Source organism: Lissotriton helveticus, chromosome 4_1 (assembly GCF_964261635.1).
Source record: "Lissotriton helveticus chromosome 4_1, aLisHel1.1, whole genome shotgun sequence".
Lineage (NCBI taxonomy): Eukaryota > Metazoa > Chordata > Amphibia > Caudata > Salamandridae > Lissotriton > Lissotriton helveticus.
In genome coordinates this window covers 2,140,569,886-2,140,594,889 of record NC_136063.1, presented here as the reverse complement: position 1 = coordinate 2,140,594,889, position 25,004 = coordinate 2,140,569,886, and the positions used below count along the sequence as shown (strand labels likewise).

Sequence of the window (25,004 nt, the reverse complement as noted above, 5' to 3'; positions counted from 1 at the left end):
TTCATATAAAGCAGTCTTGATCTCTTCTGATGTTATGTCTAAGTCCAGTCGCATCTTCTCCTCCTCCCCCAGCGAGGGGCATGATGGCCCATAGTCATGCAAAATTGGTACCAACACAGTCTCTTGATCATATAATTTTTGATAAAAATTCTGGAATACCCCCATTATAGCTTTAGGGTCTGTATGCTCAACACCGTTATATTTGATCTTCGCAATTTTATTTTTATTCGTTTCTTGCCTAATACGGAGGGCTAGGACTCTTCCAGCTTGCTCACCTGTCTCATATCTCCTTGCTCTGTGTGTCTGATAATTACCGATCTCCTTCTGCGTAATTATTTTTAGAATCTCCCCCTTGATCAAAGCCATAGTTCTAGTCGTTTCCGAACTATCCTGACCTGAAGCTATTTCCATTATGTGGCGTTTCTCAGCTTCTGCTAACTCCGATGTACGTTTCTCCAAGATACTTCTATCCTCTTTCCTTAATTTGGCTGCACAACTGATTGTCTCCCCTCTTAATGAAGCTTTAAAGGATTCCCATACACCATTTCTAGATGCACTGTATCTATTCATTTCAAAAAATTATTTCGCCCATTGTTTAATGTGTTTGACAAACCTTTCGTCATTTAGGAGTTTCCTTTCAAACGTCCACTTTGAGAATTTCCTTTGAGTACTAGGAGTTTTATATGTTAGTATCAGAGGATTGTGATCCGAAATAATTCTTGGGGTTTTAGTAATTTTAACCTTACAGATTTCTCCTTTTGTCACAAAAAAGTAATCTAATTTAGAATATTTCTGTGCGGGATGTGAGAAATATGTATACCCTGGATCCCCGGGCATATTAAGTCCCCAAACATCCCCCAGGCCATGTGACTCTATTAGAGAGTCAAGAGCCCTCTTTACCTTCCGTTTACGCCCTGTGTATCTGCTTCCCTGTTTCCAGTCAGCTGTGATGTTCATATCCCCACATACTATAATCGGGGTTGCCCAATTAGCCAGTTCTTCCTCCAGCTTATCAAAAACCATTGGCTACACTCCACACCCTTTTCCTATGCTGTCCCTGCTTCTTCCTAAGTCCCACAGCCACACCGTTGTGACAGAGGTTGCTTTTTGTGACTTAATCCGTATCTGGTACTGCTTTGTCTCGCCACATCAGCCCCACTTTCTGCATAGGCTATCCTTGCCCCTTTCTGCTCACCACAGATGCTGTGCTGGCAGGCCCAAGTTATTGTTAAGTCTGGCTTCACAGCGCAGCTGTCCAAGACGTATTGGGCCGGATGTATCAATATTGGGAATAACGAATACCTATTTGCTATTCTCTGCGATCCGCAGTTAGGTAATCACTATTCCGAATGTACGAAGCTCAGAGTTTCATTTAGTGATTCCTACTAGGTCGCAAATTAACCTACCTGAGGGATATTGATCAGGTAGGTCGCAATTTGCGACCCATTCAGAATCGCTAAAATCACACGCCCACCGTGACGTCGGACGGCCAGGTGCCGTTCGACGCATGGAAGAGTTTACATGTGCACAAGACACACTATTTTACTCTTGGTGTTAGAAAGGTCAATAAGATAGTGCTCCTGACCTTTCACCGTAAAACAAAATATTATATGTTGGTGAATAACATTTCCAATATAATCCGGGAATTCTTCCCAAACCTTTGTAATTGCCTTGCCATTTGAGGTACCGTAGCATTGGAGCAGCCTAATGTTGGATCCACCATTATACGTCACAAATACATAACATAAACATGCACTTACAACATGCCACCTGTGTGACCTAAGGACATTAATATAAAGTGTTGCACCTGACATCAATATTGAAGTGCATTCACTGTAGAATTAGAAGATTTATACACAACACTGTGTGCCTTAACCCTTTCGGTGCTGCGAATGGACCTCGGCCATCCCACGTCACAGTGGGCATGTGCGGAGGATGGCCAGGGGCCGTCCGAATCCCACCCACTCGTTAATTCGCCTGCACAGCGGGAGAATTAGCGCAGCATGCGTGGGGTTAAGCATATTAAAAGAGTTATTCTTTAGCGACTTAAAGAATGAAACGTCCTCGACTATTTAGAATGCGTTTACTCTAGAAATGATGATGAATTTATGTAATGTGGGCACTAATGTTTTGCATACTTCATTTAAAATGTAGCTCATAGCTATACGTACACATGTATATTAAGGGTTTACTGATTGCCTTATACAATATGAATCTAATGTACTGACAAGCTTTATTCATTTGTGTCTGAAAGTGCAAACATATACAAGCATTGGCAAAGCCTATAGGCCTCGCCTTTGCAAGTGTTTCTATTTTTGTTATCGCGCTTCTACAGTAGTTGTGTGTATAGCAAGTGTCGATTGTTTGTGTCTGTGTTAATAATTATTTTTAAAATGTTTTGCTGATTCAGTGATGTATGTTGAATATTGTGACTTTGTAAATAAAATGTGCCTTCAAAGGCTGTTGTAATCAGATTAACTTTAGTATGTAAAAGCAGCATTCTCTAGTGTTTTCTGTTTTGTTTGCATAGTGTTAAGTGGGGTTTGTGGCGTTTAATAGTGTGCCTTATTAAGTGTTGTATGTGTGAAACCATTCATATGGTAGTGAAATATTGCAGGATATCTTGAGTAAGCTTCTTCCATCAAGAAATGCCATAGTAATACTGTGACTAGATCTGCCCCTCATAAAAAAATACTTCTCCCCCCACTGCCTTTATCCATATTAAGATCTCTGCTCCCTTCTACGCATCTCCCTTCTGCCTTCCTTTTGAAGCATGCCATGGTCCCTTCACTCTACACCTCTTACATAAACACCTCGCTAGTTAGTCTATGTGTCATCATGCTAGGTAATGATTACATCTGTCACCTCTTCTCCCTTTGAGAGTTTGTACCCTTCAAAGGACACGTTTACTGTCAAGGCCAGGGCTAAGAGAGACTATCAAAAGATTCATAGTGCAGTCATTTGCTGCATATCGCAGCATACAACTCAACTGAACTGTCATTACAATAAAAAACTCAGTCCATGATGGCATCCCTGTTTCCTTTGCCCCAGTTATTACTCTTTCCTTTCTGATGCTTCTGCATATTTTCTTTCTTCTTCAAAGAAAATCTTTGGGCAACTTGATAAAATATCAAAAATCTGGGTGGATCAATTAAAAAACAGCATTTCCCACATAATGGTGTTCTATAGATTTCTAAGAACTCTGCTCTTGAGTAAGAACATAGTTAACAACATTCATTAATTTATGTCTAGCATCCAAAATTTCTTCCAAGTTTACATATGGTCTTTTCAACAATTTAATAATATAAACTCACCATATGAGAATGTTGATAACATTTTGGAGGCTAGATACTTGATTATGAATAAAATTACCAAAACGACACAAAAAATGGTGGACAATGAAGTTGCTTTGAAAACCAACAAAAAGTGAAGAATAGGGATCAACAGACACCGGTGAAGGAGTGCACAATTTCCCAGCAGGGATAGTTTGCACTTTCATATACTAAGGACCCAGTAATCAGTGGGTCACACCAATGGTTGCACAAAAAAGATAAATTTGTAGATCAATTTCTAAACATAAGTGTATACTAGGAGTACTACGAACTTCAACATTTTCTATGGCCTCAATATAGTGATCATGATATCTTGTGCCATCAAAATTACATCTCGAAATTCGGTGAGGCGTCGGAGGGGAGCTGACCACGCAGGATGGTATATAGGGGTAGTGTCACCTGCTAATTTTTTTAGATCTCTCGGGTTGCCTTAGAAATTTTAAACCAACACATTGTACTTCAAAATGTATAGCATCTGAAAATCCTTAGGGGCAGATTTACAATAACTGGCGCATCCCTGCATAGGAGCAGGGATAGCGCCAGTTATTTTGCCTGACATTAGGAATCTCTTGCGCCACCATGGATGTGTCGCATTTCTGAACCTGGGGTGGCTTGGTGAGCAAAATGACGATGGATTAAACCCAGATCTGTGACTGGGGTGAATGTTTTGCCATTGTGCAACATTCCGTCCATCATCTTGTGTGTTTTGCATTTACAATGCGGAGCACCGTGGCGCAAGGAGAGACAGATGAGTGATGCATCTGACAGTGTATAGGTGATGCAGTGCTGGAGTCGTGTCGCAATCACAACGCAACTCTAGCACTGCTGAGGTGCATCCTATACTTGCAATGCTGCGTCACTCCTTACGCCTGCTACAATTAGCAGGTGTAAGGTTTTGACGCAGCATGGACATAAAAGTGACTCAGTGAAACCTCATAGATGGTTTATGACGCTGCTGCGTCACAAAAGTGATGCAACGGTGGTGTAAAGATGATACAAGGGGCTTATCTAATTTATAAAATATCCTTTTTTCGGCATAAATGACAAGTTGTAAAATTTGGATCCTGCATTTAATTTTGTAACAGGTATGGACCACAGGCTCAGTTCTCTCTGCTTTCCCCTTTAATTTGAACTTGTCGCCAATTGTGCATCTTCTGTATGAGGGTATATCCCTGTTCACTTCTGTATGCAGATGATGCACGCCTCTGTTGAATATTCTTCTGTTGAATATACATTCAGTTGAAGTCCCTAAAGTATTTGCTCTATACTTTGCTTTAGCAAACTCCCTGTGGAACCTGAATATTTACTCCTAAATTTGAAACTTTACACACAAAAAACTATTTAATTACTGCAATATGTCTTTTTGCATTATGTCAATGGGGACGTCTCAATGGCCCTTTCCAGTCATTACAAATCTAGGAGCATAGCTTGTGACTTGGGACTCCTTCTTCAGGATATTGGAAAAATTCAAGTTTCTGTAGGTGCTCACGAGGTTATATGTCGAGCTTTATGGAAACACTTCGGCCCAAGTTATTATAAACAATCTGTGCGCTGGCACCGTGTTTCCCAGCAGAGACACCCATTAAGGTTGTACCCTATTATGTTTACTTTATTTATCGAACCTTTAGTCTAATATTTTCACTCATATGAGATAATGATATCCTCTATAGCATGCATAGCCAAATTAAAATTATATTATGATGATGTTGCTCTTTTATGTCTCCCAAAAAGGCATAACATTGAGACTGCTTTGCAAACTGTACAGAGATTCACTAAACTGGGGGGGGGACTACAAAATCAGTTCATCGAAAAACTGAGTCACTTCTGTTTAATACCACTCCTGATATTTTCTACCCAAACTTAGGGCTACCTATAATCAAAACCCAGAAAGGTATTTAGGAGCTTATTATTCAGACATAATTCTGGACTCCTACTGAATTTAATTCCACTTTTATCTAAACTTCAGTCTATTTCTGTAGTCTGGAAATCTCTTCTTTCAAACAAATCTCTTTCCTCTCTCCATTATAAGTCAAATTTCTCTTTTTAAAATGTCTATTTTGCCCCTTTTTCTATTTCTTATTTAAAATGCTCCCTGTAAACTTGATGTGATTTTTTAAACTAAATTAAATAGCTTGATGACTTCATATATATGAGACAATAAGACCTGCCATGCTAGTTTAAATTTTTTACAGCAAACAAAATTTAAGGGCAGTGTGGCACTCCCCTATCTTATGTTGTATTATTGGGCAGTCTTTGCGTTACAGATAAGAAGACTTTTGATGCAGACATCCAAATTTGACAATTTTGTCATTTTATGCATGCTGAATAATTATGGTAATAGCAGTTTGCCTGGGGCCAGAAAGGAGCTAAAGGTACCAAACAAGCTGAGCTAAAAATCCCTGCAAGTGCTATTGGTGGTTCGGCGCCATCTGTTCCAGAAGTTAAATGTTCCAGCCATATATGCTGAAACATCCTTGGATAAATGTAAGCATCTATCTCCCTGTCGCTCTGCGGGGGCGTAATCAACAGGTGGTGAGTCATCAAGATCAGTAAAGTTGGAGATTTGTTTGATGGAGTCAGAATTCAATCTTATGGGGAAATATGCCTGATCGACCTTCAGTATGGAGCCATTCATAGTTTTTCATACAAACAGATTGACTCCGTCCTCAATAATTTATACTCAGTAGATATAGTCAAGAAATTGTAAGCGATAGATAAGGTTAATAATTCTTTTAGATTTTGGTACAAGGAACTTCACCAAGATCAAACCCAGGTTACTGAGGAGGTTGGTGATAAATGGGAGCGCCGTATGGGCATCAACATCAACATTGACATGGATATTTGACAGATGAATTTCAGCTTTCACTTTTCTTTACTGAGAGGTGCAAATGTTCCTAGAATGGTGTTCTTAATGGCTGGATGCTCTACCATACCTACTAAAATGTTTCAGTTGGCCAGCAGGAAGTGCCCCAGATGAGATAAACTAGGGGATTGAGAGTATGTGTTCGGTTGTGCAAGGCAGTGAGAGAATATTGGGAACAGATTGTGGCTCTGATCTGGATTAGGGTAGGGAAAATGGTTAAAACTTTGCAGACCCATCCCCAGAGTTTATATTTATTTCAGCTGTAGGGTCTCAATCTGTTATAAAATATTGAAAATCTCTAAACAGCCCCACGTCTAGGGAATGGTTGAAAACAGTTAGTGAAAGGGAATTTTGCTATCATGCTTGGGTCAATAAAGTATTATGCTATAGAAAAGAATGGATCAGCTTTGCTGTGAAAGGGGCTTCACAAGAACAGGGCATACCATAGCTATAGACTGCACAGCAACTTTAAGAAGTTTTATAGGACCTTTCGAAACAAGGTTTAAGATAGTGGCACTTAACCATGCACAGACACTTTCAGTAATTTTAGGAGGATGAAAATGTGGAAAACATATCTGTCAGGCCTTTCAGAAAATGGATGCTCAGTGAGCAACTTCCGAGTCTGGCATAACACAATACTCAAAGTTTCTGAGATGGTTCTGAATGCTGTCTTCCACACATCCCCTTCCTCTATTCACAATAGATGGTAAACTCCACAGAGGTCAAGTCTGAAGAAAATCTTGGCTCCTCGAACTGATTCTAATATTTCGTTGATGAGGGGCATTGGGTACCTATCTTTGATAGTAATCTTGTTTAAACCCCTAAAATCAATACAAGGCCTCAACTCATTTGTTTTTTCAGGAACTAAAACATAGAAGCCCAAGCAAGAGAAGAGGATCGAGTTATTAGCCTATTCAAGTTTTCCTCTAGATATTGTCTCAGGCCCTCCATCTCTGACTCAGACAGAGAATAAATCCGAGCAAAAGCACTACAGCTCCTGTTTCTAATGGAATGGCACAATCAAAATCTCGATGTGGTGGTAAGGACACGTCCTTTGGTTTATGAAAAAGGATAACATAGGCTTAATAAGGAACAGAAAGCACTTGTAGGAGATTGATTGAATTACTGTCAAATCTGGGATTCTTTGGAATTTCCTTGAGATTCCATTAGTATTCATTAGCAAAATAAAATTGATGACCGAACTGAGAAGACAAGGAGATAGTACTTGTCTCCCAATTCATGAGGGGATTATCGCCAACACCTGAAAGCGTCTTAGAAATTGGTGCTTCCCGGAAGGATTCTAAAGGATAAAAAGTCAATATGGTAAAAAAACTCCTGATGGCAGATAGGAGCCAGTGGCTGGAACCCAAAAGGCGGAGGAAGACAGAGAAATATCCAAAGAAAATCATGGGTGAACAGCTGCAGGCAACAGGAGCAAGGAGAAACAAGCACAAGAACGAAGAAGTGTTGCACCTTTTATACGGGTAGAGCAAGAAATGCATCACAGGAAGGCACTATCCCCCATGATAGATTGGGAAAAAGTATGTTTAAGGATATGTGAAGTGGCCATCTTGTATTGGGCTATTCTATAACCCAGAATTCCTCACCAGAGGATTCTGGGATGAAAAATCAGGAAGAATTTGGCGATGCAAGCTACCCCACCGGCCTCCCCAAGGAGAGGCATGCCTGTGTGGGAGATAGTAGTGGCGGGCCCGCTGCTGCAAGTAAGTTCACACCAGAGGAAGTGTGGTGGCCTGCTGGCCTCTCCTCCATCATCCATGAACCACACATCTCGCCCGACGACAAAGATTAGAACCAGCTATCTTCATCTCCAAGCAGAAATGGAGCCAAAATGCAGAGAAATTGGTGCATGCTTGTAAATGCACACATTTTTATAACATATCGATGTTATTCAACCTATTACCATATAGTTATGTTATTTAACCTATTATCTTATGGCTGATTGTTGTTTTGAAATAGGTCACCATGGAGCAATGGCGGCCGGTAAGTTTAGGAGGGGGCGGACGGGACACACAAGCACACATACACACTCACAGCCATGCATTCACATGCACGCACACAGAAACGCACTCAAACACATCCATTCACAACATTCATTACCAAACATTCATACATTCACGCATGCACCAAACATTAATTTTAAAAAAACACACACACTTACCTATAGTTCTGCCTTGGAGGTTCCAGGAGGCTTGGGACCTAAGGTGAGGCTATGAGGGAAGGCAGCAGTCCCAATGTCATCACAGAGTGGGAAGTGAGACTGCTGTCCCCACTCTGTGATGAAGTGTCACTGATTGCCACTTGTCCCTGGCTCTTCAGGGCTTAAAACTGAAGCGCCCAGGTACGAGTAAATCATTGACGCTACACCTTGTCACTGAGGGGAGGGTCACAGGGACCCTTGCTATGATGAGGAGGTCACACCCAAATGAGCTGTGACTTCCTCAGCCCAGCAAAGTTCATCTCAGGCAGCCAGGAGCCTTTGCATTTAGCACATGTCTGGCTCCTGGCTGCCTGACACAAGAATAAACAGACAATAGAGAATAGACACTGTTTGTGAGGAGCAAAAAGAAAGGTGGGAGGGAGGGGCGTGCCCCTCAGCCCCAATGAACAGGCTGAGATGGAGAGTATACAGACTCCCATCCAGAAAATGACAAAAATTCCAAGAGTTTCCCCTTGCAATCGCAGCCTCTGACCAGAATGCTAATAGACACACAGCATTGCCCAAAGTTAAGCAACCAGAATTACAGTGCCTGTTTGTCACTTGGGACATCAAAGAAAAAGCAAATTAGAAATGAATAATTTTCAGAATTATGTGCACCGAAAAGTCAAATGAAAACTTACTTTATATAAAGTGCGGCAGGAGAGACATGAAAGACTATACCGAATTCTGCACATTTTTCCCCTATAGGAACAGACACCTGCAAATACTTTACAGCTACACAAGGAGATTTTGCAGTTGAACCCAAAAGCAAGGGCATTGAAAGATGTCTGAAAAGTTAAAAGATATACTTCAAAGTAAAAGTAAAGACAGAAGTTCATACACAGGAGGAGAAAGAAGTCAACAGATAATGATGAATGAGAATCTAAAATGTCTGATCAGAAGGTTATGAAGGTATATGGCCAACCGCAGACATGAACACCACCAGCAGCTGAAACATTACCTCCTTAACAGACCGTGAACGGTGATTGGATGCCGCAGAAGGGGAGGCACCAACTGAGCTTGACCAGGGCCAGACTGGGAACCCAAAGGAGCCCTTGCAAATTTTGTCAGACAAGCCACCATAAGCTGCATAGTGAGTACGCCTGACCACTACAAGTGGGCTTGCAAGGTTCTCCAAGAAAATTTGGAGGAAAATGGCAAAACTGGTGCGTTCTTTAGCATATTTTTCATTATATATTCTATTGCATTAGTTTTTAAAGCATAGAAAATGATGATCTTACAGTGCACCAGGATACGGCAATTTTATTGGGGCTCTTTCATGATTCCCTCACTATCACCCTCCAACAGTGCCTCTCATCTCTCCATAGCCCCTCTCTCATGTGTATTTCATTTGTTATATAGTGTTTTTCCTATCAGTGTAGGGTGTTGGATCATTTTACATCACACACACATACCAAGACAATGAATGATACGTGTGTAAATCATTTTATAGAAAATTTAACATAAGAGACAAGGGCACTACAAGTTGTAGGATTCACATGTTATCCATGCTGGTTGGCATTTTTTCACAGTGCTTGGTCTGGGGAAGCACAAACTCAGGATTCAGAACCTAACACAGTGGTTAGGGTTCACTTTACTAATAAGAATTTATTTCATACCAAACCCTTTTTAGCAGAATTAGGATAATGAAAGACTGGGAACAAAAACTACTTTCTAACTTAGATTATTATATTAATTTATGAACGGCGCATTAATAAAAGGATCTTTGTGACAAAAGCGGTAAACCACTGAGCTTGCAAATAAAATACTGTTCTGTAATCTGAATAGTACACTCTTTGCAGCAGGCAAATTAACCCTCTGCACTACATTAGATGAGTCAAAACTGCCACTAGGCAAAACCCCACTCTGACTGGCATACGCCAAGTTAAATGGCATTACTGCAATGGATGATGCTTATATGTTTTTGAGGGCAGGAAATATTTTATGGAGGGAAGAGTGTAGCAGCCAAGAAATACACATTTTGTTGCAGTCATAAATTAATTCTTTACAAGTGTCAGTATATGTCTGAATGCTTACTGTGTGCTTCTGATATTGCACATTAAATGTGAGTATTTACAAATGTGATTCAAACATATTTTTGAATTCCTTATAAATGCTCAACTGAGCATATGAGTCTTAGTACAAACATTTCAGACCTTGCTGGATAACTTGTATCGGAAAGTCACAATCAGCATTCATAATTGCAGGCCACAGACATTATCATGTTATTCAATGGGATAGGAGTAATTTCAGACCTACAGGCCTGCCAACTCACAGGATGCTACATTATGCGGCCCAATACTGGTTCCCTTCACAAGGTCTCCCGGTGAGGAGCCAATATCACACAATGGCAGGCAGTTCCGGCTTTAGGGTGGTGCGACTTCTGCGGCCGCACTGGGTGCTGACCTGGTCAGGGGGTGTTGACCTCAGGGGGAGGGGGAGGATGCTGTGTTTAGCAAATTTAAAAACACCTTCTGCAGAATTCCTTGTGCATCCAGCTTTCAGGCAGCAATAAAAATGTCAAGATAGGTCTTGCGATTAATATTCCTGCTAGAGAGACAGATATCTGAGTTTTGTCCAGTTGCAGTTTCGAATCGCCATAAAGTAGAGCAGAGGGTTACTGTGCCTGCTGCAAAAAAATGTGTACTGTGCTGATCACATCTCTATTTTACGTGGATAGCTGAGTGGGTCACTGCTTTTGTTAAAGAGATCCTTTTATTTCGGCAATTCATAAGATACAACCTTAATAAAGAACAATTACTGTTACAAACTGTCTTTAAAAAGCTGCATGCAAACTACATAAAATAGGCGAGGACTTTATGTTTTTTCCTCTATCTTTCATTATTTATTCCTAATGTTGCTAAAAAGGGTTTGTGGGTGGTTTAAAACATATGACATGTATGTGAGAGAGGTCCTATGGAGAGATGAGGGAGGCTTCTGCTCAGTGGAAGTGAGGGAGTCCGAGGAGGAGGTCAATGGAGGGGGTGCCAAAAATGATTGTCGAACTGGGCGCCGCCAGTGCTAAAGGCCGGCCCTGATGGCAGGGAAAAAGAGCTGTGAACCGCTGCACAGTCTTTTTTCAGCCCCGCCTTGGAGGCTCAGAGTAACCAATGTCCATTAAAGGGTGTGAAAACACCTCTTCACATCGGCACCAACAAAATCAAGCTTTTCTTTCTTTTTTTTGTTTTTGTTTTTTGGAAGAGGCAGTTGATAGGTGAAGGAGGAAGAAGTCCCTTTTAAGTAATTCTTGGCACATGGATACACCCCTTGTAGGCCACGCCACTTCCTCACATGGTCAAATATGTTGTTTAAGTTGCCAGGTCTGTGCCTATTCAACATGTGCTGTAGACTGAAATTCATGAGAATTCCGTGTGCCATCCTTTGTACTGGGGAGAGTAGAGGTGGTCAGGACCCACTCGATAAGAGATACAGCCAAAGTTAAGCTCTGCAGAACTGGGTTATGGTGTGCTCTCAGCGACAAGTAAGATTGAAAGATAATTTTAGTAATAGGTATATAAACATTCCACTGAGGCTCAGTTTGACTTTTACCTGCAGTGATTTCATGAGTAATTCCATTAGAAAGGGACCATGGTAGATCTTGATCCGTGTGATGGTTTTCAGACAAGTAGGTTTCTAATGCAGTTCGACTACTCAATCGTGAGGGTCTCAAGGCGCTGAACGGATTAAATGATTTAAAACTTTGTAAATAAATAAAACATCAACTTTCAGATTAAACTCTAGTAAGAGAGTGTGTGTTAAAGGAAGAAGTGTGGCATGGATACTGATTGCTGACTGGACTAAACAGGACCACCAACAAGAACGCCGCCCGCCTGCCAGTAGTTTCATGGCAACGGGGCAGTTCTGCACTGGTGCAGGACAAAGGCTCATTTGTGAGCCTTAGAACCGCACCGCCGCTGGACCGCCAATGTATGTTCCCATGTTCCTGCACGGCATGGACTGTGCAGTCAATGCTGTGCAGGAACAGTGGTGCATGCACCCTCCATGCACCCCTATGCACAGGCGCATGAGGGAGTCCTGTAAGGCCCGCTTTGGTTCCTCACCTCCAGCAGTTTCATGGCGTCAGAACCGCCATGAAACTGCTGGCGGTGAGGAAACTCCTAATGTGTTTAGAGGTGCAGCAGTGGCACAACCTGCCTATGCGCCCTCAAGATCGCCGCACCGCCACCAGGACTTGCGGATCCCTGACGGTTGCGGCGGTTCTCTGGAGTTCCGACCTCCATTCTCGTAATATGACGGTTAGACCGCTGGTGTGGCTCCACCATGAGTATTGCTTACTACAATTAAGAGAGTGTTCAGTCTCGGGTTGTGAGAAGCCTATGAGTAAGAGTTCTGTGAGCCAAGAACAGCCATCACTTGAGTTGAAATGATGTTTGATGCTGAAGCTGGTATACTGATTTTGACAGTGTGACCTTACTACTGCTTCGATTTCCGTGCTAACAGGAGGTTGAAGAGACGCACTCTGAACATTTCTGAATGCCTCGAATAAAAACATTGTTTTTATCTGAGGACTCCAACATGGCGTTGCTTGACTAAATGCCCCCACCAACTCTACAGGGACTTAATGACTAGAAAGGTCTATGAATCCTCCCATATTAAAGAGAGGAAGAGAGAGAAGCCAGGGTCTGTGGTTTGCAGCAGTTATCTGTTGTTATTATATTGGCTCATCAATACATAACTTATTATTATGATGTTGCAAGGCAACTAAGGAGTTCTAAACTATTTTGTCAGGGATGTGTAATGGAAAATGTTTGGGGCATATATTTTATTCATTTTTACAACGGTTATGATTGTGGAGCTATCCCTTATCATAGTGATAACTTACATTCATATGATATATATTGATTTGGTATTACATTAGAATATAATAAACACAAATGTATAAAATACCAAGGGCCAGATGTACGACCCTTACAATTTGTGAGTCCCAAATTGCGTCGCTCTGCAACTCGCAATATGTGACTCGCAAAATGTTATTTGCAACAGTGTCTCAGACACTGTTTGAGATTTCTAAGGGGTTCGCAAATTGCCTGCCTCATTAATATTCATGAAGCAGGTGCTATTTGCGATCAGCAAGCACGCCCATGGATGGTGGCCTGCTCGGGTCAGCAGACCATCATGCCTGTGACTGCTTTTTAAATAAAGCAGTTTTGAATGCATTAAGGAAAATGGGCTGCATTTAAAAAAGAAAAAAGAAACAATTCTATTTCATTTTTAAGAGGAAGCAGCTCTTAAAAAATATTTTCACACACACTCATAAAGGGGAAGAGATGCCCCCCTGGGGACACCTTCCCGTTTGCAAGTGGCTTACCACCTACTTGAAATAGATTGCCAAACAATCTTACATTGCAGTGCGAATCGCTATTAGGAAGGGATGCCCTTGGCACGCCCTTTTCTAATAGTGAGTCGCAGACCCTATTTTGCAAGTCTGTAAAAGGTTACCGACTCGCAAACAGGGGTTTGTACATGGGGCAGACCAAATTTTCGGTCACAAATGGGCCAATTTCCCGTTTGCGACTGCAAAATATGGTTGTACATCTGGCCCCAAGTTTCTGAATCCACACATAGCCATATTTTACTAAGCAGACCTAGTTTTTGTTTTCTCTGAGGAGGCAAAGGCCATCATTGTGGGCCCTGGAAATCAAATCTTTCTAGTTGTGATCCCCCAGAAAGGTGGGTTTTGTGACAGCAGAAACAGTGGTTCTATACTTCACTGCAAGCACAGTTTTGTGAACTGGACCAAAATCTTTTCTCAAAGTTGACCAGCCGGTAAACCCCTGATGGAATATAGCATTCCCAAATAATTTTACTATTGAATGATACTGTCCCTTCTCAAATGTCATATTAATATGTTTCAATGCTGTACTTAGAGGTTTATTTGGCACCTCAGGTTGTGACATTTCACTGAACCATCACTTACCGTGACACTAGTATATTGTTAGCCTTGTCCTTGCTTGCAAAGTAACCCCAAGGCACACTCTTATGATTACTGAACAGGAGGAGCTGCTCTGCTATGGGGGAGGAGCGTCGCCCCACTGCTTTTAAGCAGTGCACTGCAAAGTAAAGGAAACATAAAATGATATTAACTTTGAGTTATTATCATTTTATGTTTCCTGATGCTTTGCGGGTGGGCGGAGCTGCTCTGCTCTTAGAGCAGGGCTGGGTAGGAGTGGTTTGCCCACTCCTAAGTGTGCAATGACTGTTTGGTCCGCCCTCTTGGGCCGCCCAAACCAGTCATACCCACTTCCCCATTCTCTATGCAGGCTGCATTAAAGCCTGCATGGAGAACAAGCCCAGGCCCCCATTCCCTGGTTGAGTGTTGAACCAGGATGCTCAAACCCAAACACAACACAGCATTGCAAAATTGTGATTAGTCAGGGGAGCCTGGTCGCTTACCAATCACAACAATGCATTGCAGCCTTGTGATTGGTCAGGGAAGCATTTTTTGTGCTTCCTGTGCATAGGTCTGATGGAGAGGGAAGGAGCAGAGACGTTGGTCAGGCACAGCAAGGTGAGTGTTTCCTTTATTTTTTTACCGTTTCCATCCGAACACCCTTGCAGCCCCTCTCACGTGACTGTATCCGCCCTGCCACCCACGAACCATGCCGGCCACCACTGTTACAGAATGTGATTTAGTGATGTGCAGCAGTTCTGGAAGGGAGTGAAGTCAATCAGTATGTCAGTTTCTTACCTGTAAGGTGTGAGAATGTTGAGTGGGGGTGGCTTGTCACATCGATGGTACATCTCCATCACTGGATTCGGAATCGAGTTCCGAGATACCACCTGTTGATTTTGCACCATAGAACTTTTGAATGCCTTCCTCATGTTGATATCCTGCAGTGAAACTGTGGGTACAAAAAGAGAAACATATAAGAGATGCATAATTAGAAACTCTGAAAATTATATAAATAAACACATCATTAATGATAGGATATTTCATTCTGATATATTTTAGAAAATAATGTTATTTGCGCTACAAAATATCAAATCACACATCTAAACAATTTAGAAAATTAAATTTTGCCCATCTTTGCCTTCTATCAGCAATGGCAAAAGACCGACTGATTAAGGTACGAGTTGGGGTAGTTAGACAACGTTTAAGATCTTTGCTCCATCGCTGATCATGCACAGATGTTCTTCTTCTTTTGAGGAATATTATTTATTCAGCTACACAGTCTCTCAGTTTTAAATTTTTTTACAGAAATGTGTGCACATTCCATCTGCTCTGCATCTAGAACTTTCCAAATTCTGATTGGGGTTCATATATGTGATATTTTCACTGATCGCAAGGTAGAACACTCCCCCTATTTATGTAGCTCCATTCTATACTAGACTTTGGTAAAGCTATGCCCTCATTTAGAGTGTTTTCGTAAATTTGATGTAATATTACAAATCACTACTAGTGTTACCACACATGGCTTGCTTGTATTGCTGGGAATTTCAATGAGGAAGTATGGGCCCAATTCACAAAGGCAATCTGAGACAAAAGTCTAACTTTACGACGTGTGCAAATTGTGAACTGCATGTACCAGAATGCACAGGAGCAAACTTTTCTGGGATGTGATATAATGTCTGGCCACACCCATTTACCTGCCCAAACTGATTTTAATGACCTCCTCTACCATGTATCTCACCTTCCTAATGTTCTTTTTTGTAAAAATTGAGTTCAGGCCCATTTATTACACTTCATCCGGCGCGAGTCGGGGATTCTCTTGTCTCAGATTGCCTTTGTGAATTCGGCCCTACGTTTCTGCAGGATTTTCCACATTTATTGGTGAAGCATTAGCACCAACTCACTGCCGGTGCTAACTGCTAGGCATTGTTTTAAATTAAAGAGAAGTGTTAAATGTGTGGTCTAGCGCTTACCTGCATATTTAACAAGACCATCTAGCACTAGCTCTGAAGGAGGGTCTACTAAACTATTCCACATCATCATGTGTTAGGGTGTAAAAGTGCATGACACCAATAACCTCACATTAAGAAAATTACTCAATGATTACAGTGTTTTAAAGCATCTGCAGTTACAGGATGGAAATGTGTTGCTTTTAGGCATTAGTAATGTATAAATATCCAAACCAAAAATGTAGACAAAGCACAGTATAATATCCTATACTGTGCACACAAGATATGGTAACATAATATATTTTTTTTTAATTAATCTAAACGCAAAGGATGGAGTGGAAAGGTGTACTCGCCATAGTTTGCAGCCTAATAGTCGGTGACATCTGAATACAGAACTCACCGATTATAAGGCTGAAATCCACTTCTATTCCTTCATCTGGGCGTTCTGCTTTTGTGGAAAAAAATGTATACATATGTGTTAAAATCACTTGTGATCACACAGCCTGTTTAAACTAACAAAAATGTCAATATGACTGCTTGTGGTCAGCAGAGATTTCTACTCTGCTGTAATTTATATAGAGGCCACTTGGGGTAAGAAATCAGTCCAACAACGAATTCATATCATGCAAAGAACACATACAACTAGCAAACGTACAGACACCACATATATTAAAATCAACTGTGGTCAGAAACTCATCATCCAACATCACAAATGATAATGTGTACATGGCACCATTTGGACCAACAAACCTGTCCTTATTGCCTTAAATTGGAAAAGGGCCAAATAGGGTGGGATACAAAACTACAAAGTATACTAAGGACCATTTAGATGATAGTTTGGCCAGCTGTAATTGAAGGTCTTTCTAAAGCAGTGACAAATTCATGGTTGTCAGATGTGATTCATAGCAAGACTGCCAGTACACTACTGAAATTATACTAGGTCTACTAATGACCTTGCACTGCAAGTCAACCCATTTAGTTGTTCTTGTAGACTTCTACAACAGCCTGAAAATAAGTACAGTATTAAAATACTACATGCTATTCACATATTACACATGAACTTAATTGGAAGCCGCAGCCCCATCCATACAAGGTGAATGTGGATGAGATGCCTTGGGAAACACAACCTGCCGCAAGAAATGTACTACCACTGTTGACAACAAATGGCACAACCATGATCCAGGCGTGTGATCTCAACATGAAACGGCATAGAAAGAGGTACCAAACCTAACAAGGTCAATGGTGACAAAGGGGAACCTTCAACCAGAAACTGTCCCAAAAATGCACTAATGAATTCAAGGAGCAAGAGTTTAGTACATTCATGATCATCAGGGTTAATGCACAATACTCACAGCGCAGTATAGGATTCTTACATTTCACTGCAGCAACCCTTAGATCGCACATCTTGCTAGAGAGACTCTTGTTGCTGACTTATGCAACCTTGTTAACTTTTGCTTTGACTATGTTAGGTTCCTTCTAATTGGGAACAAGCTATACTAGTATCTCTGCCAAAAACCCTTTAGCTGACCCTCCCTTCCCAGCAACTATTTGTGGCTAATTTGTCAGGGCCCGATTCACAGAACAAACTTAAGACAAAATCCTAAACTTACTACCATTTTAGTATTCACAGAAGGCACTTACTCATTTCGGTATTCACAGAAGTTAGGAATCTTAACCGCTTCAGCGCGGCACGAATTTTCGCGCTGTGCTGAATGTTCTAATGAGCCAACGGGCTCATGACGGAATGGTTCCTTCATGAGCACAGGCCAACCGACGCTCATGACGGAACCGTTCCGTCATGAGCATCGAAGGGGTTAACTTTAGAATTCCTAAATGCCTTCTGTGTGTACCGAAAGTCTTAAAGTTAGGATTTTTCTCCGTTTAGGAGTCCTAAAGTTAGGACTCCTAACTTCTATGAATACCGAAATGAGTAAGTGCCTTCTGTGAATACCAAAATGAGTAAGTGCCTTCTGTGAATACCGAAATGGTAGTAAGTTTAGGATTTTGTCTTAATTTAGTTCTGTGAATCGGGGCCTCAGTAAGGGAGGAGACTCTCCAGATCTCCAGGTTTATCGACACATATAACCTTTTAGATACTGCTAAAGCTGGCTTCTATGGTTATTACGGTGCTGAAGTTATATTACTATCTGCTATGACCCATCTAAAATTCATTCATGATCAAAGTAGCGTTGCAGCGCTGATTCATTTGGGCCTCTCAGCAGCCTTTAATACCATCTCTCAAGGATTACGAGGAAGCACCAGCATGGTATCTATAATACAATTCTAGACTAGCTCACTTCCTTCTTGAAGGGACATAAGCAAGCTGTTGTCCTTCCTCCTGTAAACCATTAATCGGAATTCTTTATGTCCCACATTATTCAATCTTGTATTCTCTTTTGAAAACCTCTCCCATAATTTCTGTAGAAGAGATATGTACACACGTTACCCAAATCCACACTGAATCGAGATCAAGTAACACTATAAGATAGAGTGTAGGATGTTCGGCTTTCAACGGTCTCACTAGGTCTATGGACATTTCATCCCATTGAAGAATTGAAAGCTTTCTAGACAGCTTAGGCACCTGAGGGCTGATCAATATGTTGCACAAAATACATCCTTTAACAGTTTGTTCTACTTCTGTTTGGATGTATGTCAGTACAACGCGATCTTTTAGATCGTGGTACTTGACAACGCTGCCATTACAACACAAGTCGTTACAACGACTTGCGTTGGAGGGCGCGGATTGTGGAATATTATAATTTTATATTCCAACACCAGTCCACGTAACAGTAGAGAAGGTGTTGGAATATAAAATTACAATATTCCTTAACCAACAGCGCCATCCAGCGCAAGTCGTAGTAACGACTTGCGTTGTAATGGCAGCGGTGTTACGGTAGTGCGGTGTAAACACCGTGTTGTAAACGATGTTCCCCCTTCTGTTTGTATCCCTAGCCATCAAAAATTAGCTTGTAACCTTTCTATAGCATTCATGGGCTAAAGTTACCAATTTACACTCAGACCTTTAGGAAGTACTAGTCTGGTCCCACTCAACAAAATGCCATTATCAGTAGACAGTTCATCTTTCTCTAAGGAACATGACTTATTCGAAATACCATTACTTTTGATGAAATAGAATCATTCTCCAGTAATTTCCACTCCTCTTTAGCCACAGCAACCATTGTGACCACACATACACTCAAAACGCCCTCAGTAAACTCATCTTGACCATCATCTTGAACATATAATTGATATTGCATGCTTCTAACCAGGACAAAGAATCTGCTAATACATTTTCTATTCCAGGTAGGTATTCTACCTGCTAGTAGAACTCTTCAAAAGCAATAACCTACACACTTAGTCTAAAAGAAAGTGAATCAAGACCCTTCTTCATAAACAAATCCTTCAAAGGCTTGTGGGCAGAATGAACTTCAAATGTGGCTCTCTGCACTAAATTCCTTAACATATTCAGTGCCCAAAAAATAGCATTGCTTCTCTCTTGATCAGGTAGAAGTTAAACTCCGATCCTCTCAGACAAAACAGTGCACGAACAATCAACTGTTCTACTCCTTGCCTTCTTTGAATTAACATAGCTCCTAAGCCTTTTAAACTAGCATATGTTACAATTATGCTCTCATCATCTGGTACAAACGCCTGTATACTGGAGCATACTTTTGAATTGTAATTGTATTTATGTAGTGCTTACTACCCTGATGAGGCATAGAAGCTCTTTAGCAGGTAGCACGCTACTATGGAATCCAAGATGGATTAGCGGTGAATTAGTGGAGTGAGAATATAAATTGCTATTGGGAGTGGTAGACATGTGCACCTGTTCATTGGAAGAATAGCATTGAGTTTGGAAAGGATAATTTGGGACATAGTAGTATGAGAGGTTTGAGATGCATGAGCGTCGAGGTAGGGGGATAGTTTGAGAGAGGTATAGGATGAGTCATGGAGTAGTGGTTTAGGGAGAGTTGTAAACATTTTTTTTCTCTGCAGTAGGTGGAAAATATATAAATATATAGTTACATACCCACACATAAAAGGTTACATACTTGAAGATGTAAAAATATTACGCATATACATAATAATCTAGAGGTATAAATTGTACTATATAAAGACAAACATGTACGTGCATGGATAAACATTTACATACGCAGAAATTCCATTTTTCTTTGCAAATAAATAACGTTTACAATTATTTCTTTTAACGTTTATATTTTTTTTGTCCTCCAATATTTCAGTAGTGAAGCACTTAACGATCCATGTGCTATAATCAAATAACACATTGTGACAGATATGTGTTATTAAAGAAAAATAAACCCTGAAGCATGCACTCATTACCTTATATGCTATTGATTTATTGATCTACCTATATATCATATATATATATATATATATATATATATATATATATATATATATATATATATATATATATATATATATATATATATATATATATATATATATATATATATATATATATAATTGACAACCTCGAGTAACTCGGTGATAGAGTGCCATAGTATAAAGGATTTCAATACTGTTTCCCCTTGGGCAAGAGTACAGGGACCTCCTTGGAGATAGCCCTTTAGGCTTAAACTCTCGGCCATGTACAGCTTTTCAGGTCTCCTGGTATATCGCCCTCTGGGCACACGGGTCAATTTCCCTGAAGTCTGGTGCCAGACCCTGGAACCTAACCTGCACTCTCAATTCACTATCTTAGGGAACTTCAGTTTTCATTTTAATGATTTATCTTGTAAAGACTGTGCCTCTTTATTTGAACTAATGTCAAATTTAGAGTTTGGCCAGTTGGTAAAATCTTCTACCCATTCTGCAGACCATACTTTTGATGGGATTTTTACCAACCCTCATGACGTGGCTATTGAGGGATTTCAACCCCTAAGATGGGTAGATTATCAGGTGATTCTCTTTAAAGTCCTCTCTCCCGCTCCGCATTTGGTACATGCTCTGCCCCCATATGTTGCACACACATGTTGCAGGAATTTAAGCAAGCTCACCTCGGAAAGCCTGGAATAGGCCCTTAAACCGCTATTGCCAAACATGTTAGCCCGTTTGCATGTACTGTGGGAGCCGGGCTCAATGCAGCTTTGGACATTGTAGCGCCCCTCAAAGTTAAGACTGCAACCAGATGTAAGCCCTCTGCACCTTGGTTTTCCAGAGAACTTAAGATCCTTAGGCAGGAATGAAGCAGCCAAAATTAAATGGAAGTCTAACCCATGCCTAAGGGGAAAAAGAGAAGCATAAAGCCCTTCTTTTGGGTTACAAACAGACCATTGGGCGGGCTAAAGCATCCTTATTCACAGATAAAATTAGATCTGATAATAGTTCTTCTAAGCAGTTGTTCAAGGCAGTGAAGGAGGAGGTCCAATTTACCCTCTTAGCAATCGTTCAATTCCTCTCACGAATTTTGTGACAAAGTAGTACTCTACTTTCGGGATAAAATTCTCAAATTTGTTTCAGCCTTCAATGTGCCTTTGGCAAATGATCCCCTTCTTGACAATCCCACCACCTGCCCTTCAGATAATATCATCTCATGATTCCCCCCTATTGCCAACCAGCAAACCAAGGATTTATTGTTGAGCTTAAAATCAGGATCCCCTTCCGAACCCTGTATGCCCAGACCATTACAACTAGCTCTGGACCTTATTGCTAATTTTCTGCAGAAGGTGTTTAATCACATGCTTCAATCAGCTTCTCAAGAAACCAAACTCGGATCCTGACGATATGAACAATCTCCGCCCTTTCTCTCTGTTGCCAGCTCCTGCTAAGATCCTAGAATAGGTTATCAATCAAGAACTGGTCAAAATGATGGAAATCCATGGTATACTTGACCCATCTCAAAATGTGTTTCGGACTGGCCAAAGCACCGAGACTGCCCTTATTGTGGCAGCAGACAGTATTCAATGCCAGATCGATCAGGGCAGGGAGGCTGTCTTGGTAATGCTTGATCTGTCTGCAGTATTTAATACCGTTTTGCCCGTATGGATGGTTCAATATCTGCAGAAAGCTGGGTTTAATGACCGCCTTGCAGCTTCTCTACTCTTTTTCATCCAATAGGGTGAAAACTGTCAGCTGTGGTAGTTTTAGAGCAAAGGTGTTAAGCCTTCCATGAGTGGTGCCTCAGGGCTTGTCCATGACCCAGACCCTCTTTAATCTGTATGTGAACCCACTGGCTGAATTGGTGCGTTCACTTGGGTTTCAAGTGCTATCTTACACAGATAATACTCAAATTATCGAATCCATTTCCAACAACCTGTCCTCAGTTGTAGAGAAATTCAACCAGTGTATGTCTACCATCAGTAGCTGGATGAGAGGCAACTCTCGAAGCTTATTACAGACAAGACTGAGGTGCTATTGTTCAGTTCTCAAGACTCTATCTGGTCTAACATCTTGTGGACGGAAGCCTGTGGACCGCTCCCCACTCCAGTTAAGTCCGCTAAAAATCTCAATGTCATTTTTGATAATACCTTGAGTTTTGACACGCAGGCTAGTCATACTATTCAATCATTCAATCAATCTATCAATCAAACATTGTAGAGCGCACTAATCACCCGTGAGGGTCTTGCGGCGCTGAGGGGAGGAGGGGGTGCAGCTACTGCTCGAACAGCCAGGTCTTGAGATGTCTCCTGAAGGTCAGCATGTCTGCCGCAGGTGGGTGGGGAGGGTGTTCCATGTCTTGGCGGCAAGGTAGGAGAATGATCTGCCGCCGGTAGTCGTCCTGTGAATGCGCTGAACGTTGGCGAGGGTGAGGTCGGCGGAGCAAAGCTGGCAGTTTGTGGTGTAGAAGGTGAGTCGTTGGTTGAGTTATACTGGTCCGGTGTTGTGGAGTGACTTATGAGCGTGGGTGAAGAGCTTGAAGGTGATCCTCTTGTTGACTGGGAGCCAGTGTAGGTCTCTCAGGTGAGTTGTGATGTGGGTGTGGCGGGGGATGTCGAGGATGAGGCGTGCGAGGCATTCTGTATGCATTGTAGTCTTTTCTGGAGTTTGGCCGTGGTTCCTGCGTAGAGGGCGTTACCGTAGTCCAGTCTGCTGCTGGCGAGGGCCTGGGTGACTGTCCTTCTGGTTTCAGTGAGAATCCATCTGTAGATCTTGCGTAGCACGCGGAGGGTGTTGAAGCAGGAGGAGGAGACAGTGTTGACTTGCTGGGTCATTGAGAGCGATGAGTTCAGGATGAACCCCAGGTTGCGTGCGTGGTTGGTTGGTGTCGGTGCGGATCCCAGTGAGGTCGGCCACCAAGAGTCATCCCAGGCAGAAGGGGCGGAGCCGAGGATGAGGACCTCTGTCTTGTCTGAGTTCAGTTTCAGCCCACTGTTCTTCATCTAGTCGGCGACGACCTTCATTCCTTCGTGGAGGTTGGTTTTGGCGATGGCAGGGTCCTTGGTGAGGGAGAGGATCAGCTGGGTGTCATCGGCGTAAGAGACGATGTTGCGGTTGTGTGATCAGAAGATGTTGGCGTGCGGTGCCATGTAGACGTTGAAAAGGGTTGGGCTCTGAGGGATGATCCTTGGGGTACGCCGCAGAAGATCTTGGTGGCTTCGGATCGGAATGGAGGGAGGTGAACCCTCTGGGTTCTGTCAGTAAAGAAGGAGGTGATCCAGTCCAGGGCTTTGTTGTGGATACCTGCGTTGTGGAGGCGTGTACATAGGGTGTGGCGGCCGAGAGGTCCAGGAGGATGAGGGCCGCGGTTTTGCCATTATCCAGCAGGTTCCTGATGTCGCGGTGGCAGTTTCGATGCTGTGGTTGCTGCGGACACTGGATTGGGACGGGTCCAGGGTGTTGTTCTCCTTGAGGAAATGTTGACGATCTTCTTGATTACTTTTGCCTGGAACGGGAGCAGGGAGATGGGCCGGAAGTTCTTGAGGTCCTTTGGATCCGCCTTGAGTTTCTTAAGTAGGGCGTTGATCTCAGCGTGCTTTCAGCTTTCCAGGAAGGTGGCAGTCTCGAGGGAGCTGTTGATGGTCTTCCAGAGTTGGGGTGCGATGATGGAGCTCGCTTTGTTGAAGATGTGATGAGGGCAGGGTTCGGATGGTGAGCCGGAGTGGATGGTGTTCATGATTTTAATGGTGTCGTCGTCGTTGATGTGGGTCCAGGAGAGCAGGAGGTTGGTGTGGCTGGGGGGCAGTGAGTCTGTGGTGTCAGTGACTTTCGGGAGGGTCTGGGCGTTGAAGCTGTCGTGGATGTCTGCGATTTTGCAGTGAAAGAAGGTGGTTAGGGAGTCGCATAGGTCTTGCGACGGTGAGATGTCGTTGGAGCTGGAGCTGGGTTGGAGAGTTCCTTCACGATGTTGAAAAGCTCTTTGCTTTTGTGCACGTTGCTGTCAATGCGTTCCTTGAAGGAGGTCTTTTTGGTGGCTCGAATGAGTTGGTGGTGCTTGCGGCTGGCGTTCTTGAGGGCTGCGTGGTTGTCCTGTGTCTGTTCGTGGCACCACTTTTTCTCGAGTCTTCGGCAAGTCCGCTTTGATTCCTGGAGTTCGGTGGTGAATCAGCTAGCCTTTCTGTCAGTGCTTCTAGTTGAGGGTTTCATGATCGGGGCGAGGGTGTTGGCGCAGTCCTCAATCCACTGCCTGAGGTTGCGGGCGGCTGTGTCGGTGTCAGTGGTGTCGGTTGGTGAGTCTCGGGCGAGGGTGGTGATTAGCTGGTCTTCGGTGACCTTGTTCCAGCTGCGGTGGGGGATCCGTTATGGGCAGTGGTGCGTGGTGGGTTTT

At 42.3% G+C, this 25,004-nt stretch overlaps 1 protein-coding gene across 2 annotated transcripts in view; it reads right to left on the bottom strand.

Annotated features, from left to right (window-relative positions):
- LOC144829578 (actin-binding protein WASF3-like) overlaps positions 1-25,004 on the bottom strand; it is a 233,953-nt gene that overhangs the window by 101,565 nt on the left and 107,384 nt on the right. For both annotated transcript variants that reach the window (XM_078688839.1, XM_078688840.1), the window contains exon 3: positions 15,126-15,279. In XM_078688839.1, coding sequence (XP_078544965.1) covers positions 15,126-15,279 — 154 coding nt within the window. The remainder of the gene's footprint in view (positions 1-15,125; positions 15,280-25,004) is intronic.